Here is an 18,657-nt window from a genome sequence, read left to right as displayed (position 1 = left end):
CCATATCTAACCTAAAATGAGAGACGCCAGCCYCGAGAGGCGGTGGGAGATGTCGGCGAGCAGTGGGAAGCGTGTCTGAGCCCAGCAGCCCGTGCCAGGTCTCCAGAGGTCAGACCACAGCGCTTTCTGTGTGTTTCTAATCTCCCGTCCTCCCTTTTCTTTGCCCCTCTCTCTCCATGTGTATTTTGTCTCCTCCTCCCGTGCGTGTCTGTCTGTGCATCCCCACTCCTGTCCGTCCCCTCCTCCGGTTCGATCGCTGGCCGAGCTCTCCCGGCTGCCGGCCGCTCGGTGGGCTCGCCCCGCTTGCCCGCGGTGTTTTGCCGAGTCAAGGGTGTCTCCTCGGAGGCTCGGCGAGATGCTGCTGCCGGGGATGTGATCGCATAGCAACACAGCAGCCGGGGCGGTGGAGGAGGAGAGGCAGCGGTGCTCAGCCTCAGCATGCAGCCCTGTCACAGGGACTCGTGTGCTGATTCACACGCACAGCCCCGCTCCCCGCTGCCCGAGCCCGCTGCCCGCTGCCCCTGCGTCTCAGACCTGGCCGACTCGCAAGGTAGGCCCTGAYAAAATTTGTTTCCCACTCAGCTCCCGGCTGGGCTGGAAAAGGATGGGCAGATGGTTGAGCTCGGAAATGCGCTCTTTGGGGGTGTGCGTGTGTGTGTCCCTCGGCARCGGCACTGCCCATGCATGTGCGGGTGAGGAAACTTGCGGAGAAGGAAAGAAGGGTGTCGGGGTGACCGCAAGAGAGGTGGCCAAGACCATTTCCACCGGGGAGAGGCTGGGGACCAGTGAGGGATGCGGATTCCCGAGGCGAACAACAGACTCCGGCATCCCGGCTTTGGTGCTTTGCACATTGAAGGCTTATTTASCCTGGCAGTGTTTCCGCCCGGGCTGAAGGGCTGCTCCGGGCAGGGTGCRTGGTGGCCTTCTAGCATCTTCCTGGGAGGATTAGACAGCAGGGCAAGGCAGGGACCCAAATATTCCTCACGTAGTAAGCGAGGATCAGCCGACAGTGCCAGCTCTGCCTTTTTCATTCACCACCTTACACGGTCCAGCCGTGCCCCTTTTTGTGTCCGCCCTCCCCTTCCCCKGCTGCTCCCCAACCCCTTTCATTCATCGTTCTCCTCCTCCTTCCCTCTCAAGGTCTTGTATTGCCACCACTGACCTTCSCTCGGATGCGGGCAGCCCTGACCGACTGCAGAACTGCCTGCAGGAAGCACAGGACTGTCCCTGCTTCCCAGGGCTCAGCACTCTGCCTCCCTCTCCCTGCCGGACAGGACAGCCTGGGCTGTGATTCCTCAGAATTTAGTGCTACAGATTATTATAGATGCCCAGGCCAGCCTGTTCCCYTCAGCATTCCCTCCAGCACAGCATCACACCTGTGGRGATCCACTGGTGGAAGTGCATTGTRTGAGTGGGGTCTCAATGCTGACACTGSCCAYGTTCAGTGAYGGGTGTGGAGCAATTACTCMCACACTCTTAAATGCCACGCTTGCTCTGGGAGAAAAACAATGTTTGTGTTTTGGTTTTCAGTGTTGTGATCAATTTTTTGTCAGTTTGTTTTCCTTGTGCCCTAATCCAAGCTCCTTCACACCTCTCCTGCTGCTGCTTCCCCACTCTGTCTGGACCTGTGAGAGTTCTTGTTTGATTATTCTCTTTGATGCCCTTTCCTGCCCGACCACAGTGCCCTTGTTGAGGGAGCTATGTGAGTTCCAGCCCCAAGGTTCAGCGGTGCTGGGAGGATTTCCATTCTCCTGGCACCCATGTGTGGCTCCTGTGCCCACCGTGGCTCTGGTGCCACCTCACACCCTCTCCTGCCAGCTCCCCGTGCTGAAAGCTGCTTTCTCTGCTGCTGTGGGAGCTGGCCAGGCAGGGCTCTGCAGACAGCAAGGGTGGGATGGCCCTYTGGAAAGGAATGGGATTGTAGTTTCATTTTGCAGCACTGTGTCCAGGGTGGGTGCCTGCAGTGCTGGGGTGGGCGCTGTGATGTGTTCAGGTGCTCTTTGTCTGCTGAAGGAGCTGGGTGAGTACCACGGCTCTGGATTAACACCTGAGACTACGTGTTTAGAGATCAATGCTGCTCTCTAAAATTGGCCAGGACTGCACCTGTGAACGGGGCTGCTCAGGGTGGAGTRGCTCTTTGCAAAACTAAACAAAGTGAGATGGGGAAGGGATTAAATGAATGGGTTCAAACAAAAGCCCTGAGTTCTGGAGACATATGGTGAATTCCTCAGTACAATAATGTTTTGAGAAATATATTCAAGGCTTCCACTTCAGCCTGGATGTCTATGATAAAAGCATAAAAGAGGAATTATAAGTCTCATGAAATAAGACATACTGACCAGAAATAATTCCATTTTCAAAAGCCCCTCATTGTCCTAGGTGCATAAAGATGAAACCAGTCTTTCAGAATTGAGCCAAAATGACTCCATTCCATTTTCCTTTGCTGTTTCCTTTTGCATTAGAATAAGGTCACTCTGATAGATCTCAAGAAGGGAAAGGAAATGTGACTTTATGGGGTACACAGCCTGCTCATCAAATTCATGGCCTCAGWAGGCCAGAGAAGCTTGTGCTTTGGCAGGGAGTTTATTACAAAGACGACCTTGGGGGCAAGGCAGAGTATTCAGTTCAGAGAAACAGGTGCCAGTTTTACACTCAGAATGAGAAGCAAAGTGCCAAGGAAGCCAGGAGTCAGCAGCATTACCTTGGCCATCCTCAGAGTGTGGGTGTGCTCTTCCTGCTGCTGTTGATCATTTACACAGCCTGGCAAACGGGTGATGTGCTTTCCACAATGCAGCAGAACTTGTTTCCTGCCTTCAGCAGCGAGGAAGGGAAAGTTCAGGTGCTTAAGAGGAGAAAGACAAAGAGAGGAGTTGAGGTTTYTAGTGGTTTAAATTGGCAGTTTTCAGGGCTAAAGGAGCCACTGAAGAAGTGGGTTTAATTTTTATGCTCGGTGCAACCTTCTTTCAGTCATTAAGCAAGTGATTTCCCTCCCCACCYTGCTGTCCCTTTTGAGAGGGTTCTGCTTCCCCTTGCCCTGCTCCTTCTGTCTGTCAGTTCTATCAGGCAGCAGCTTTTCTGTGTCCAGCACAGCAGGGCTGTGGGCTCACAGCTGGGTCCTCTGCCTGCTTGAGTCATTATTTCAGTACTTTAATCTGCAAAGAGATGGGAAGAGTTCTAGGAAAAGTGAGCTTTGGAGAGARCAACTTAAAACCCAGCTGGGAGTCTGAAATGACATGCAAAAGAAATTTAGGTTTTTCAATCTTCCTTAAAAAAAAAAAAAATCCAGTAAGTTATTTTTAAGCAGAGAGAGAGGGGTAGTCAGTTGTGCGTGACCATGTTGTGGGCACACACCCACACTCACCTGGTTAGGTGGGGACACCATCATCACTGTTTCCTTGTGCAAAGCCAACTGGTGAAATTTTTCAGTCTGAGGTTGTGTGAACGTGTATATTCTGTTGCTTGGGAAAATGGAGAGTGAGTGAGCCAGGGGAAGCGATGCTGCTTCTTTATTAAGATGTGTGGCACCTGTTTATCCACTGAATTAAAATAACATTTTGGTTATGAGCTCAAAGTCCAAGTGGCCATTAAAGAAAGCAGCTCATTAGATGTGAGTCCCCACTTCACCTACTCTCAATGAATAACACATCTCCAGATACAGCAWAGCTTTTATGTTTGTTCTTATGGACAGGTGTTTAATTGAAGCACCCTTCATTTTAATTAATAAAGGKGATCTGGTTCTTTGGTGGAAGTTCTGCATCAAGCCCAGCAGCACCTTTGGCATCTGGTACTTTTAACCCCTTGAATGATGGGGTTGAAAAGGCTCCCACATGTGAAAGAGTGCTGATAGTTCCCTTTYGTGGTACAGGGGAGCACATAACAACCAGGAGAATGTTGGGATAATTTTTGTGGGAGTGTGTTTGGGTATCTATTCCTGGTTTGTAAAGAGATGGAGATTAAGGGCCCACGCTCTGGGAGAGAGCTGTGCTGTTTTTATGTTGATCCCAGTGGGACAAAGGTTCCTTCTCTCTCACCAAACCTTGACCGGTGGGGTCTTGGGAAGTAGGTTGTCTGGCTCTCGATCTCAGGCTTAAATTATTTACTTACAAGAGCTGAAAACAATTTTTGCTGAAACAGGATGTGTTGTTAAGCTGTCGAGGGAGTCCTGCTGTCTGACAGCCTGGGAATGCTCCCTTTGTTAGCATCTACATGGGAGCTGAACTCTGAAATATCCACAAGCCTCCCACCTTTCCCCTTAAAGGACACTGAACATGCTGAGCTAAAATGTTATTACTTCTCTGTACAGTAAGTTAAACAACAACAAAGTCATTAACATTTCCAGCAGCAGGGAGCATGTTTGTATTTCCACTCTCCTCATGGGATAAAGGCTGAGCTGGGCTGCTTGCCTCAAGATATTCCCATATTTTTTTTCCTTCTAGGCCGAGATCTGAAGTGGAAAGTTTGAGGAAATAATGTTTTGGAGGAAATTAGCAATTCAAAGCATAAGCTGTGTGTTTGAGAGACCTCTTGACCTAAATGCTGTATTTGCTGCTGTTATATATGGTAGAGAGCTGGAAATTCAACATCTGACRTTACACTCCACTTCCTGTGACAGGTTCTTAATCCTGGGGGTTACCTTTAGCCATGCAGGTCAGCTGCAGTGTGAATTCCCTTGGTGTTTGGGAGAGTTTGGGTATGAGTTTGTACCAGGAGGATTTTAAGGAGATGCAGCAAAATGGCAGAATTAAATTGTGCAGAGCACGCCCTGGGGKTAAGCTGTCACCCTCCTTTTGGCTGGGATGGAGATGGGGTGCTGCAGGAGCCAAGAATGCTGCTGCAGCAGGGCTGTAAGGCAGGGAGARCACAGGGATCCCTGAGTGGAGCAGAGAGTTGTGTGATAGATCTGAAGCAAAATTGGTTGAGCAAGGGCATTCCAGCTGCCTTGGTCAGACTGCCCGGAAAGCAGGGAGTGGGACAGGCTCTCCAGTGCTGTTTGTAACCAGTACAGATCATGTAGGAGGAGTAAAAAGGCAATTATTTTGGTTTTAATACATCCTAATGCCCAAGCTTTCAGCTGTTGAAATGTAACACCAAGATTTTTGACTTTTCCATTTTTCAGTAGAGGAACATCAAGGTCTCAGCTGTGGTGTTGGCTTGGTTACTAAAGTATTTGGAAGCTTCAGCAAGCACTGTGAAACGGGCACTGCTTCATTTCTTAGGGAGCGCTGAGGGCAGGGGCAAGTGCTGTGTGCTTCTTGTGCGGGAGGTAAAGAGATTGTACCTGATCCTTCTGAGGGCTGCTCTGAGCACCTCTGTGCCTGGAGTGCCAGCAAACATCAGCTGAGAGACCCCAGGGGAAGAGGTTCCCCTCCTTGCTCTCTCCACGGTGTGAGTGCAGTGTCAGCTCCATGGTGACTCTGACTGCTTCTTGCAGTGCTCACCTGTGGAAATTCTCACCTGCTTCTGCTCACCCGAGCCTTTCTGTGCTCTGTTTGCACAGAAATSTGCCCAGGGGACCAAGTTCACTTTATTTCTGTTTGAACAGCCTGACCACGTTGTTCCCTGAGTCCTCCAAAGGAGGATCTTTCAACTCCTCATCAAATAGAGGCTCAGAGTAGGCTGTGGAGTTGACAGTTTTTGTTGTCAGCACTTACAGTCTGTTTTGTGTGATGCTGGACCTTGGCTGTCGTGTGCTGGGTCTCCAGCACCAGCCTAAAGCCGAGTGCAGAAGGTTGGTGGTGTGGGAGMGGCACAGTGGATCACAGATTTGGTTCTTGACAGGCGTAGGCATCAGGCAATAGGAATTTAGCCAGGAAGCATCCACAAAATCCCTGCTCCACATGCTGCAGCGCCCAGACACAGCGCTGTATGGTAGCACTGAAGGAGAAGTGCCAGAACTGGAGCTGTTTTGTGTGCCTCGGCAGAGAGGCAGAGCAGATCAAGAGCATTTCTCCTTGCCTGGTTCCAGTAATAGCGGGGAATTTGGCAAAGGGTCATGTGGAGCCGTTGGCTTGCCTGCAGACGTGCCTCTCCGTCTGGTTGTCTCTTTCTGCCCTGAATGTCCTCCTTTGTGCTGGCTGCTGTGCAGCTGAGTTAGTGCCACATTATCTGGGGTCTCCACCCCTGGGCTTTGTCTTTTGCTCTTGCAGGGTGGCAAAGGGCAGCTGGGCACTGCCCTCCAGCCTGCTCTGGTGTTTGTGGCAGCGAGGTGCTGTCCAGGATGTGACAGGGTAGTGCCCTTTGCTTGGCACTCGGCTCCTGCTGTGGCTGCTGCCTTGGACAGGCTGCAGTTCCCTGTGCCATTTGTGTCCTGATGAGCCTGGCCGTCCCTGCAGGAGGTCAGGGAGCACTCAGGAGGCACAGCAATGGCTGTTCTCATTTCCACAGTGCTGGCAGGGAGCAGGGAACCCTCCCCATCCCACCCCTGGATCCCTGCAGGAGCAGGGTCACCCACCCCTGTCCCAGAACGGCGCCTGCCCTGCGCACACAGATCTGTCCTTGAGTCAGATACAGTCCTGGGACCTGCCCAGGATTGCTGCTGTTGGGCTGCAGGTGGCAGGAGCAAGGGGCCAGGCTGTGCTGGCAGGACTGGGAGCAGAGAGCYCCTGTGTGTGGTGCTGGTGTCAGGCTGGACTCGCTTGGCCAGCTCATCTCACTGCAGCCTCACTGCGCTGTGCCACTGGAAAACTCAGGCATCGGGATGGCAGCTGCAGTGAGGCATCACAGSACCTCACTGGCAAAATTCATAGATTTCCACATCCTGGGGAAGAGCTCAGTGAACTTCCTCTGTTAGAGACTTGGAGGGAAAAGAACTTTTGCCACCCTGAGAATTGTATCTCTGTTACACTGAGTGTCATCCAGAGGTCATTTAGAGGAACAGAGCCCAAAAGGCACAAGCACTGGAGGAAGAGGAGGTGGTGATACCTTCTGTCAGAAATTTTCTGTACCCTTGGAGTTGGCTGAGGTGAATTTGCCCCAAGAGGTCRAAGGGCTTTGAAGACCTGGAATTTATAATTACTAAAGTGGGGTTCATAATCCCCTCATAATCCCCTGCCTGCATGGGGAGAGGAGCAGAGACACGCAGGCTGCAGTGTTCATTGGTGCTAATGGGCAGGAGAGGGAGAGGACAAGACCTTGGATTGTCAGCGTGCTGGAGAGCTCAGCACAGGCTGTTCTGRAAAGGGAGAGAATTATGGCTGTAAAAATCGCTAAGAGATTAAAAAAGAATCATAACAGGATAATCTCTTCTCTTAATGGAGGGGAGAGAGGCAGTGAGGGCTCGGGCAGGGGAGTGATGGCTTTGAAGGTGTGAGAGATGGGCAGTGTGCTCAGGGCTGGGGGAATTTCTCCTCACCCATCTGTCCAGCCTGTCCAGGATGTGCTGCCTGCTCCTGCCCTGCCAGCTGCCCAGCCGAGCTGGGTGTGAAGGAGMCAGCAATTTTCTTCCATCAGCATCATTCATCCCCCTGAAAGCAGCYTCATCTCCACGCAGACATGAGCTCTGGCTGCTGGAGCAGGTGGTTTTTACCTTCTAAAAGTAGGAAAGCAGTCACCAAGTGAGGCAGTGGGGAGGACAGGAGACAGCACAGCACTGTCAGCCCTTCACAGGCAGCGSTGGTTGATTTGATTTGCTCATCTGACCGTGTGCTGAGTCTGGGCTGGACAAACCCTGTGTATTGTTCACAGATTTTGTGTGTAAGGTCTCAATTCTGCTGAGAACAGGTTGTTGCACAGCCCCTTTTATGGTGCTGCCACCGGTCAAATGCAGAGCTGTGGGGTTGTGCTTCACTTGCAGGGATTTGGCAGGTTCAGTTAAATGTTGCCTTGTACCRTTTTCTCTGGGCTTTATTCCTCATGGCTTTCTGTAAAGCCAAGATGGTGCTGGCAGTGAGATAAATGCCTATTTTAGCTCATTTAGAGTCCAAACAACAGAACCCAGCAGCACTGTGACCAGAGGTCGCATTTCTGATCTATGAAATAGTCAAGGGGCTGTTGCTAACTGGCCTTACAGGTCATACAGTTCAAAAATGGGGATAAAGAAGGGAATTTCACAGCTCATAATGAGTAAAAAATTCATAAAAAGCTAGCTCATAACACGAGATACATGAGAACGGGGCTCTAAGCAATTTGCCTTCTGAACATAAAAGGAAAAAAATATGTTTGAAAATGTTGTCTGTTATGGGGATATGTCTGTTYGGTCTAAACATAAGTTGTTCTGGACTAAAAACCATACTGTACCACCTGCTAGGAAGAAAATGAACATTCCCTCAACCAAAACTAGAACAGTGGCCACAACAGTGAGATCCTCTCTCCCTTCCTTTAAACCATGGGCATCTTGTGTAGCTCCAYAAACCCAACCCTTTCTAAAAATGCAGTATAATCTGTGGGACTTACTAACAGCATATCGATACAGCAAATTGCATAACCAGGTGCAAAAAAAGAGTTGGATATTCAGATGAAATTAGATTGCCACGCTAGCAGAAGTATGTTAAATAAAAAGAATKCTTCCTTTTAGTGTCCAGCTGCCACGAAGGCGGCGCTCCAGGCAGCTGGGAAGGGGTGAGGTGCAAGCTGACCCAGGGACTATGGCACTGCCTTTCAGGTGCTCGTGGCCAGAGCTGTGCCCGTCCCCATGCCCAGCAGCTCTGATGCAGCCCCTGGTGATGCAGGAATGGCTCTATGTCCTCCCGCCGTGTCCTGAGTGGCGCATCCCGGACCAGGCGCAGCACAGCAGCTCTGCCCGCCCGCTGTCTCAGGTAAGAGCCTTTCTCGTGGCAGGTTTTTGTGGAGGTTGCAGATTTCTGTGTGGCAAACCAGACCTGGCAAACCTCTGTTGCTGGTGGCAGGGARCTCCAGCCCCCCGTCGGCTGCACTGAGCAAGGGTGTGTGCTCTCCTCCAGTGTCTCCAAAAGCAGGGGAAGAGAGACAACTTGCAGAGCTGGATTTTGAGCCCCTTTCAAAATAAAGAGTGAGAGGCTGCTGTTAACAGCTCTTGTGTATTTGGTTGTTTTTTTTTTTTTTTTYCYKGKKWYYTKGRARRAWKKYMRSYTTTKGSWRAAAWKKWRGKTTKCTGCTGCTCCTGATTGCAGAGAAGAGCTTGGAATAAGCCCCTGGTGGATGCTGTAAGGCAGAGGGGGAATATAACTTTTTCTAATGTAGTTATCTTGAGGGACAGATCTTAGTGTCCCTCCTCTTTCCCCCAGGATCTCTGAGCCCCTGGCCAGGCTCCTCACCGAGGGCAAGGAAGGTCTCTGGGGATCCTGGGTGAGTGGCAGAGCAGAGAGGACAGGAGGGCGTGCTGGCAGTGTCTGCAGAGCTGGCTGTGCCCTGCCCTGAGCTGTCATGAGGTGTTTAGCACCCTCAGGCTGGGGAAATGCTCGAAATGCTCTGCCAGGCTGAGGATCCCTCTGTGCCTGTGGCTGTTGGTGCCACGGTGCCTCTCACCTGCCTGGGACTGATGAATGGTGCCAAAGGTTTCCTTGGACACTGGCAGTGCTCTTCCCAGGACAAATGAGGTCCCAGCGCTTCCTTTTCTTTTTCCATCAGGCTTCAAGCATGAAAATCAATGGCTGAGCCTGAGGTTTCTCCCTACCCTGGCTGACCATCAGCCTGGACCCGTCCTGCCTCAGGGAGCTGGCATCTGCGGGAGGAAGGCAGAGCTGTCTCTGGAGAGGCTCCAGCGTGCAAGAATGAGGCAGGGGGGCAGGCTCTGGGTGGCTGAGTCAGGGTTTATTGGCCCCAGGGTGGCTGTTATGGTGCTGCTGCCAGGCCAGGGCACGGGTGGCTGATAAACAGCCCAGCAAATGAAGTGAGGAGGGAGAGAGAGGACAAGATGAGCAGAGAAATGCCTTCCTGATCTGCCTGAGCTGTCCAAGCCTCTGTGAGGGGATCAGAGCCCTGTGGGATTTGCTGGGAGGGAGGAGAGAGCAAGAGCAGTGTTAATGACAGCTCCCCTCATTTGAAGGGTCTGCTGTTGCCACCTAGGAATTGTGGCCTTTTCCTCTAGTCCTGAAGCTCTGGGCAGGCTGCAGACAGCCTATCCTTAGCTGTGTCCTCGCTGAAACCCTCTCCTCCACCTCAGGAGCTGCTGTCCCATGTGTTGGACCTGAGGGGTGCTGAGGACAGGAGCTGGTTGTGCTGGTCCCAGCACCCCTCAGATGTGCAGGCAGGGAAGAGAGGGAGAGATACTGGGAGCTTTTCTTTCCCTCCCTGTAGGTGGAAGAGAGCATGATAAAAATTCTGGGCGTCAGGACTGTGGGGGACACAAGAAGCCAGCCCAGAGCCTTCTGGCAAAGAGAAACTATTTGCACTCAGTCCAGGCTGGCAGGAACATCTGCTGGTACCCAGCACTGTGCTGGGACACATGGGGGACAGCAAGGGCMTCTTTGACTGTTTGGGATGAGATCTCAAGGCATTATCTACCTCCTGGGTCACTGAGGCTCGATGGGATCATTTCCTGGATAAATCTCTTCCCTGGCAAACACCCCTGTCTGCTCTGCAGTGCTCAGCATCCGTGCCAAGGTCTCTGCCCACCATCCCAACCATCCCCTTTTCCATGCCCCTGCAGGGATGGATCTCCCCCAGTGCCCAGAGCAATGCCTCTGCCCACACCTCATTTCCCAGGTGGGGCTGCCCTGCTGGGGCCGATCTCTGCCCCGCTGGCGCTTCCAGGGCAGCCACGGGGTTAAGGCAGGTTGGAGGCTGCTGGAATGCCACGGGACAAAGCTGGGATTGAGGCTGGCTGTGAGGCAGTGCCGCCCCCTGCACATTCCTGGGGGGTCAGTGCTGGGGGCACCCGGCTGTGCTGGTCCTGGCCGTGCCCGTGCCCTGCTGGGGCTGGCACCATGGCCTGGGAGGCGATGCCCGCTCCCCGCGGCGGCTCTGGGGCTCAGCACGGGGTGATGCTCTCGCCGGAGCCTGCGTGAGTGTTCTGTGCCCGAAAATAAACCCTGTCCGGGGTGGAGGGGGAGGGAGAGCCAGGCTGGGGCTCTGGGGAAGGGATGCTGAGGGGGTGCTCAGGGGGAAAGAGCACTTATCTCTCCCTCTGCTCGCTAGCAGGGGTTTTGTCCKAGGGAAGCAGAGGTTCAGCACCTGCTCTCTGCTCCGTCGCTGCTGCAGGGTTCTCTACTGGGCTGGGGAGTTGCAGGCRTGGTGGGCTTTTAACTTATTTGATAAGGCTGGGAGGACTGTGTTTTATAAAGAGCTGGGCTGCAGTTGCACCCAGGGAGAGCTGATCCCTTCCTCTGGAGTCCCCTGGGATGGAGGGGAGGGTTGGAGCGTTCCCTGGCAGTGCCGTGGCACTGACCTACTTCAGCGCCAAGAGGACCTGCACATGCAGAGTATTGATTTTTCTATGTGCAAGCAGCAGTTTTAACTTGAGTGGATTATTATTCGTGGCCCCAAGAATCCTGTGAACTCGGTGGGTGATGGTTTTCTCTGTTTTTGCGGTGTTTCTGGAGTGGAAGGATGGGGAGGCAGAGAACAGCCTGTTAGATGTTTTTAGATGAATCAAACTTAGCACCAGTCTTGGCGATCATTGGATTTTTCTCTGAGAACTGGTGTGGAGGGGGTATTTTTAGCTGTGCAGCCAAATTCCTTGTCTGGTTGTTTTCTCCTGCCCGGTGTTTTCCTCAGCTTGGCTGAATCTCTTCTCCAGACACCTCCGCCAGCCCTGGGACAGGACAAGTGACAAGTATCTGCACATTCCCCTTGGAAGAGCTGCTGCTTTCCCCCGAGGCAGCTGCCCTTATCTGCCCTGTTGTATGCTCTGTTTAGAAAGTACTAACACATTTAATTACGGTTGATTAAGCTCCTGGGGATAATTATCTCGAGCGAGCTCTGATATCAAAGTCGCATTCGATCGAAATCGCTGCCGTTTCTCCAACAAAACTCATCGATGTCTCACTTGTGGGAACGTGTCCRTGTGTTTTGCTTGACAAGCTTTGATTTTTGGAGAGGAAATCCCCTCTCGCTCACTGAGTCCTGTGAGGTGCTGCTGACCCTGTGTGCTGCTGTCACCATGAGCAGGGGTGTGACACAGTGCTAAAGGCTCAGGAGAGGATTCCACCGAGGATTTGCACCCAGAGATCAATGCCCAGTTTCCCCAGCCGGGTGGCACAGTGCAAGGTGTGCTCCCATCCTTTGGCTGGGTTAGGATTTGCTGYCATCTCTCCAYRGCCCCTCTGAGCTCCCTTCCCACGGCTGCTGGCTCTGGAGAGCTGCGGAGGAGAAGCAGCATTTGTGCAGGAGAAGAGGCTCCTCAGCTTTGCTGTGCAGGCAGGGAGTATCCTGGAGCTTCTGGAGAGGAGCAGGTGGCAAGTGCCWGTATTGGGAATGGCACAGAGGATGTTGGCAGATCCCCTCGGTCCCCAGGAACAGCAGGATCAGCCTCTTCTGAAGCACAGCAGCCCTGTAAAACGTGGGAAAAATCAKCAGCAGCCCTGCAGGGATGTGACACATAAGGACCAGCTCTGGCTTAACAGCTCTCATGAGATAAGCTCATTGCTGGATAACTGAGGAGAGCAGGGGATGTGCAGAAAGCCCTCCCTCCAACCTTTGCTCTCAGTGCTGCTGGAGCTGGCACTGCACCTTCCTCCAGGAGCAGCCAGGAGCTCCCTGGGAGATGCTAACACCACTCGAGGAACAGGGCAGCCCCTTAGAGTTGGAAAAGCAGTCAGGGTTAGGACAGAGTGGGGTGGGTGAGCCCAAGCAGGTGCCCAAAGGCAGCGATCTGTGGCTGCAGCGTTGTTCTGTTTGTGMCCAGGTTGAAGCCTCGCAGGATGGTGCAGGACCTTCGTGTGTAACCCCYCGGGCTCCAAGCGGTGCTGCCGGGCCCCAGGCCCCTCTGGAGATGAATCTTTGCTGGAACGAGATAAAAAAAAAATCCCACAGCCTTCGGTAAGAGTCCTGCCTGGAGTGAGCTCTGGGCTGGCCTGCCCTTCCAGCCTCGCCTGCTGCTTGTGATTRTCTGGAGGTTTTTGAACTTTTTTGSTTGATGAGCCACATGAATTCACAGTGACCTWGGCTCAGCCCCCCCTCTGGTCCACAGACTTTTGAATCTCCTTATGCTGAAAAGCATCTCCTCTGTTTCTACCCATCCCATCCTCTCCTCCCTCCCCTCTTTCACTCCTGCTTGCTTTCTGCTGCTCCCTCTATCCTCTGCCATCTCTTTTTGCCCCACGGCTTTGCCTCCAGCTCCTCTGTGCTTGTCCATTGCCGGGAGCCCTCTCTGCTGCGTGGAGGGGAACATGCCTTGCAGACTGTCAGAGTTTGCAGCTCCACAGTCAGCATGGCACAGCTTAACTGGGGCGTGTTAATTGTCTCCTGCCTYATTCCAAGGCTCCTGGAAGCTGCCCAGACATGTAAATGCCATCCCGAGCCCCCCGTGCTAGCCAGAGCAGTTCTGACCCACAGGCAAACACGGAGTGGCTCTGTCCTGGGCTCCAGGATGAGGAACAGCTTCCCCAGTGCCACCACACTTCACGTCACCTGGAGTGTGACCTCTCTGCTGGCCATGGGGTCATGCACAGCCCATGCTGAGGCATGCTGCCAGTCCCTGGGGAGATACTGGGGGTCCCTGGGGAGGTCCTGGGGGTCCCTGGGGAGGTTCTGGGGGTCCCTGGGACCAGCACCCAGCCACAGTGCTGCGTGTCCCCTCCTCAGGGAGCCTGCTCCTCTCGTGTCTGTCTGTCTGTCTGCCATCTCACTGTCCCTGCTCTCCTGCCAGGGCTCGGCTGGAGGCCTTCTCTGACCACAGTGGGAAGCTGCAGGTGCCTCTGCAGGAGATTATAGACTGGCTGGGGCAGAAGGATGAGGAGCTGTCGGCACAGCTGCCCCTGCGGGGTGATGTGCTGCTGGTGCAGCAGGAGAAGGAGACACACGCGGTACGTTCCGTGTGCCCCCTGTTCTGTTCACTGCTGGGGTGCCTGGTGTCAGTGCTGGTGCCACAGCCTGTGGGTGCCACAGTCCTTGACTGTGTCCGTCTCTGCTTCCCAAGCAAAGGCAGAGCCCGTCTGGTTTTATACAACAAACACACATTGCAGCCCCGAGGTGCCCACAGGTGCTGTGAGCCCTGCCCGTGTCCTGCCTCTGCAGTGGARGGAATTGCCTCTCCCTGGCACTGCTTTTGGGATCTGGGGCCTGAGAAGGCTCCTTGGTCTGGGGGTGGGATGTGAGTGATGCCTGCATGAACACATTGTCGTCATATCTGAAACTGGGGTACACCGGGCAGAGCAGATTCCTGCTCCCATATTCAGACCATTTTCTCCTCACTGCCAGTGACTCTCGGGCTTCAGTTGTTTTTACCTTGAAAACAAAAATGAAATGTTTGCTGCTGCTATCCCTCATCCTTGCTGGAGCTTTCCTGGTGCACAACAGCCCATCCAGCAGGCAGCAGTGGTGCGGGAGCTGCAGCTGGAGGGGAGGAGAGGACATCCTAAACCAGCGTGCCTCTGAAGTCTTCCCTGGCAGATGTGCTGCTCTGRGGCATCCTGCTGTTCCTCTGCTTGCTCCTGCAGCAGCTGGACCTGTTGCTGAGCAGCTGCTGCAAGGACTTTGTGTGGTTTGTGTGGCTGTGCTCTCGCTGCACGAGTGAGGAGCGTCTCCAAGTAGCGCCTCTGAAAGCACCATAAATTAAACAGTTTCCTCTTGTGCAGCCCTGGCTCAACACACGGTTCTGGGCTTGCTCTTCTGTGTCCCCACTCTAGCAAAGCTGCAGGCCAAACCTCTGCAGGAGCCACCTTCTGGCAGGTGGTCATYCCTTCCCTGAACTGCCAAAATATTTCTCTTAACACTGACTTCTCTCTGTGCCTCCAGTGAGGTTTGGGCCCTGGGGTGAATCAATCACTGCAGCATTTGGCAAGGGGGTGACAGGGCACAACTTTTTCTCAGCCTGCTGTCTTACCTGTGTGCTCTGTTCCCCAGGCTTTCATGGAAGAAGTGAAGTCTCGGGGACCGTACATTTACTCTGTCCTGGAGTCAGCACAGGCTTTCCTTTCCCAGCACCCATTTGAGGAATTGGAAGAGCCAACTTTGGAAAGCAAAGGTCTGTGRAGCTCCCCCTGCCTTGGTCTCTGGTTTCACAGCTCCTCGTGGTTTGGCTGGAGAGGGTGGACTGGAGGTGGCTGGTGTGGCACAAAGCAGCACAGCAGAGCCCTCCTCATGCCACCATGCCCAGGCTGTGCCCAGTCCTTTGGCCGAAGGTCAGGCTGGCACAGAGCAGTGTCACTGTCCCAGGAAAAGGCAGAGGCTCCTGCGGCAGTCCATGATGTGCCCTAGGGTAGATTTTTAAAGGGCAGCAGGGCTTCTGCTTGTGAGGACAGGGAGCTGTGGAGGGGCTGGACACCAAGAGGAGCTCATGCAGAGATGGATACTCTTACTTGTTTCCATTTTCCCAGTTTTCCCTAGATGTTTTTATCTCCCATTTCCCTATCCTCTCTCCATCTGTCGCCCTGCTCTCCTCTGGGTTGGGCTCTCATTTTTGCCCCCTGCTCCTGTCCTGCTGTGCCCTGACAGATGTGTCTCCCCGGCACCGGATCCAGAACATCAGCCGCTTTGTCTGGAAGCAGGCCAACGTGGCCAGCGAGCTCTGGGAGAAGCTCACGGCACGCTGTGTGGACCAGCACCGCCACATTGAACGGACCCTGGAGCAGCTGCTGGAGATTAAAGGGGCCATGGAAGAGCTCAGCACCACCCTGGACCAGGCTGAGAGCGTGAAGGAGACYTGGGAGCCCATCGGAGACCTCTTCATTGACTCCTTGCCAGAGCACATCCAGTCAACCAAGGTACTTCTGGCTCTGAGGTGATGAAATACTGCTCCCCAGGGGCACAGAGCTGTTCCCCTGGACTGCTCAGTCCAACACTACCCATTACCTGGGATCTCAGGGCCAGGTCATTCCTCCCACAGCCCCTCTGCTTTGTGAAGGGGGTTTTGGCCCAGAGTGTCCTGAGTGACTGGCCGTGCTGAGTGCCTTGTTATGGCACAGACCTTGTACAGGTACWGTGGCTCAGCACAGATGAGTCATTGTCCCCATTCCATTTATCAGGAGTAATCTGCAGCCCGGTGGGTTTGGTTGGGTGTTTTTTCCCCTGCTGAGGTAGCTGTGGGAGGGTTGGTCAGCAGTGGCAGTCACTAGCCCATCCTGGCAAAGGAATCGGATCCAAGTCCTGTCCACTCACCTGCATCTTTTCCTTCTTTCCCTGCTCTGTGCCTGTGTCTCTGGGCATGCTCAGCTGTTCAAGGAGGAGCTCTCCCCCATGAAGGATGGGGTCAAAGTGGTCAATGATCTTGCACACCAGCTGGCCATCTCAGATGTCCACCTGTGCATGGAGAATTCCCGTACCCTGGAGCAGATCAACACCCGCTGGAAACAGCTGCAGGTGGGAAGGAGTCAGGGGCAAGCACTGCRAGCAAACCATGGGCAGGAGGCTGCTGGGGAAGGGCTGTCACTGCTGAGCTTCAGGGGTGATGGGAAGGCTCAGCACAACAGGGTTGTTATCTGGTGTTCTGGGAGGAGAAGAKCATCAGCTCAGTGTGAGAAAAATGGCTGGTGAATCTGTACAGGTCTTGATCGGGAAAAGGCAATGGGAGCAACAAAAGGAGAATCAGGATGTGTTGGGGGGGTGGGCATCAGTGCCAGCTGTGGCTGTTTTGAGGGTACAGATGAGCTGGAGATGGGRCTGAAGGAAGAGGTGTGGAGGGATKAGCAGAGCAGGATGCAAATACCAAGSTGGGAGAGGAAGGAAGAGCATCTGTGTGCTGGGGCATGTCTSAGGCCACCCACAAGCCCTTCTGAACGGGTCTTCAGTCCCAAAATCTTGTTGGACTGGCAGTGAACTCCTCTCCAACTCCCAGGCCTCCATAAATGAACGCCTGAAGCAGCTCCAAGATGCTCACCGGGACTTCGGACCGGGCTCGCAGCACTTCCTCTCCTGTACGTGAGTGAATCCTCAGTGTGGGCTGTGGCACAGGGTGCAAAGTCCTGCTGCTGAGCCCAGAGCCATGCACGAGGCTGGGAAAGTGCCAGGCTGGTGCCAAAAGGAGCCAAAGCAGGAGGCATCTCCAGAGTTGGCATTGTGCTGCCTCACCCTGTGGGACCAAGGGTGGGACATGARGGGGGTTCCCTTCAGAGCACAGAGCTGTGACTCGCAGCAGCAGCTCCTTGGGGACACTGGGACTGTGTCAGCCTCAGAGCAAGACAACAGATGGCAGGAAAAGGCAGTCCCTCATACCCTGTGTTAGTTATTTGGAGGGTAAAAATGTGCATTTTGAGGAGGTTTTCATTCATGTGGCGAGGCAGGGGGATGCTGTTTCTACAGATCAGAGCTGTTGGCTGACAGCTCTCAGACCTGCATAGGTGGGCAGCGGGTTGTGCTCCAGAGCCTGGGGTCTGTCCTTGGAAATGCTGAGCCCTGCAGTCTCCGGATGTCAGYGGGATTTGCTGGCCTGTGCTTCTCTGCACACTGTGTGCTCGGGTCTGAGAGGAAGAATGGCTTTTGCAGTRGCTGGAATTGATAGGCTGCCTGTGAAAAAGGAAAATAACCGAGGGTTATGAATGGCTCCCACSCTCTGTATAGCACAGGGGTGCAGGCAGCTGGTATGGGATGCATCCTCATCTCCCCAAGAGACTGCAACTGGCACATGGAGCAGGATTAACGGGAACAACAGATGCTTTGGGGGGCTGAGCACGGTCATAACACAGGCAGTGCTGTGTCTGTGTGCCCAAAACTCATCTGCAACAAGCCCTGCCCACTGGTGACACAGGGGTGCCTTGGGCATCATCAAAAGCATCAGTGAGTGTCTCTTCCTGAGYTCTGAGCTCAGCCAGACACAAAGCCCGTCTGGAGAGGCAAGATGTCTCTAACAATTCCAGCARTCTTGTGCCTTCCTTACAGGCAGCATCCCCTTGCCTGCACCAGCACGTGCAGGGGGTGATTTGGGAAGGCACGGCCTTTTCAGGGCTGGCATCAGAAACAGCATCAGCGTAGAGGAGCATTTGCTGYTGATCTGACACACATCTCTCTCCTTGCAGCCTCTGTCCAGGTCCCCTGGGAGCGAGCCATTTCCCCCAACAAAGTGCCCTACTACATCAAGTGAGTGTGTTCCCAGACACAGCCCCGGGTCTTCTCGGGACCAGAGGGATCAGGAACTGGAGACCAGTTAGGAGAGGGGGGCGGTGAGCAGCCTGGAGTGAGAGCTCACCTCTGGTGGAACAAGTCTTTCCCAGCGTGGCAGAACCAGGTTTCCCTGCCTGCTGAGATGCCCGGGATGAGGGGGAGCCCTGGCTGGAAGGAGAGGGGTCTGGCAGGYAGTGGGGATATCCTACTGTGGGCACCCTCCACGCTGCTGTGGCTGGGGAGTGTGCTCAGTGGGATGCAGCAGTGCCTGCAAACACTGGAACACTTGCTCCCAGCCTGGCCAGGTCCCTTCTTTAATCTCTCATGGCAGCTTTTGGTTCCCAGATTGACTCTTGGTCCCCATCTATTTTCCTTCCAGCCACCAAGCCCAGACGACGTGCTGGGACCACCCAAAGATGACAGAGCTGTACCAGACACTGGGTAAGGAGGCTGTGACAGAACCGTTTCAGTGGGATCTGCCTTTCTGCGGCACGGGGGGCACGTGAGATTCCCCCAGAGCACCCACACCCCCCTGGGGCACAGGAT

General features: G+C 53.9%; 1 protein-coding gene across 1 annotated transcript in view; it reads left to right on the top strand.

The window, feature by feature from the left end:
• The first annotated feature begins 250 nt into the window (after positions 1 to 250).
• Positions 251 to 18,657, top strand: part of DRP2 (dystrophin related protein 2) — a 29,008-nt gene continuing 10,601 nt past the window's right edge. The window contains exons 1-10 of the mRNA XM_057372560.1: positions 251 to 550; positions 8,600 to 8,753; positions 12,761 to 12,894; positions 13,724 to 13,880; positions 14,920 to 15,040; positions 15,511 to 15,779; positions 16,228 to 16,374; positions 16,850 to 16,928; positions 18,027 to 18,087; positions 18,491 to 18,552. Coding sequence (XP_057228543.1) covers positions 8,646 to 8,753; positions 12,761 to 12,894; positions 13,724 to 13,880; positions 14,920 to 15,040; positions 15,511 to 15,779; positions 16,228 to 16,374; positions 16,850 to 16,928; positions 18,027 to 18,087; positions 18,491 to 18,552 — 1,138 coding nt within the window. The 5' untranslated portion in view covers positions 251 to 550; positions 8,600 to 8,645. The remainder of the gene's footprint in view (positions 551 to 8,599; positions 8,754 to 12,760; positions 12,895 to 13,723; positions 13,881 to 14,919; positions 15,041 to 15,510; positions 15,780 to 16,227; positions 16,375 to 16,849; positions 16,929 to 18,026; positions 18,088 to 18,490; positions 18,553 to 18,657) is intronic.

Source organism: Malurus melanocephalus, unplaced genomic scaffold (genome assembly GCF_030028575.1).
Source record: "Malurus melanocephalus ecotype Western Australia unplaced genomic scaffold, MMel_1.1 scaffold_174, whole genome shotgun sequence".
NCBI lineage: Eukaryota > Metazoa > Chordata > Aves > Passeriformes > Maluridae > Malurus > Malurus melanocephalus.
This window is presented reverse-complemented; position numbering and strand designations above follow the sequence as displayed.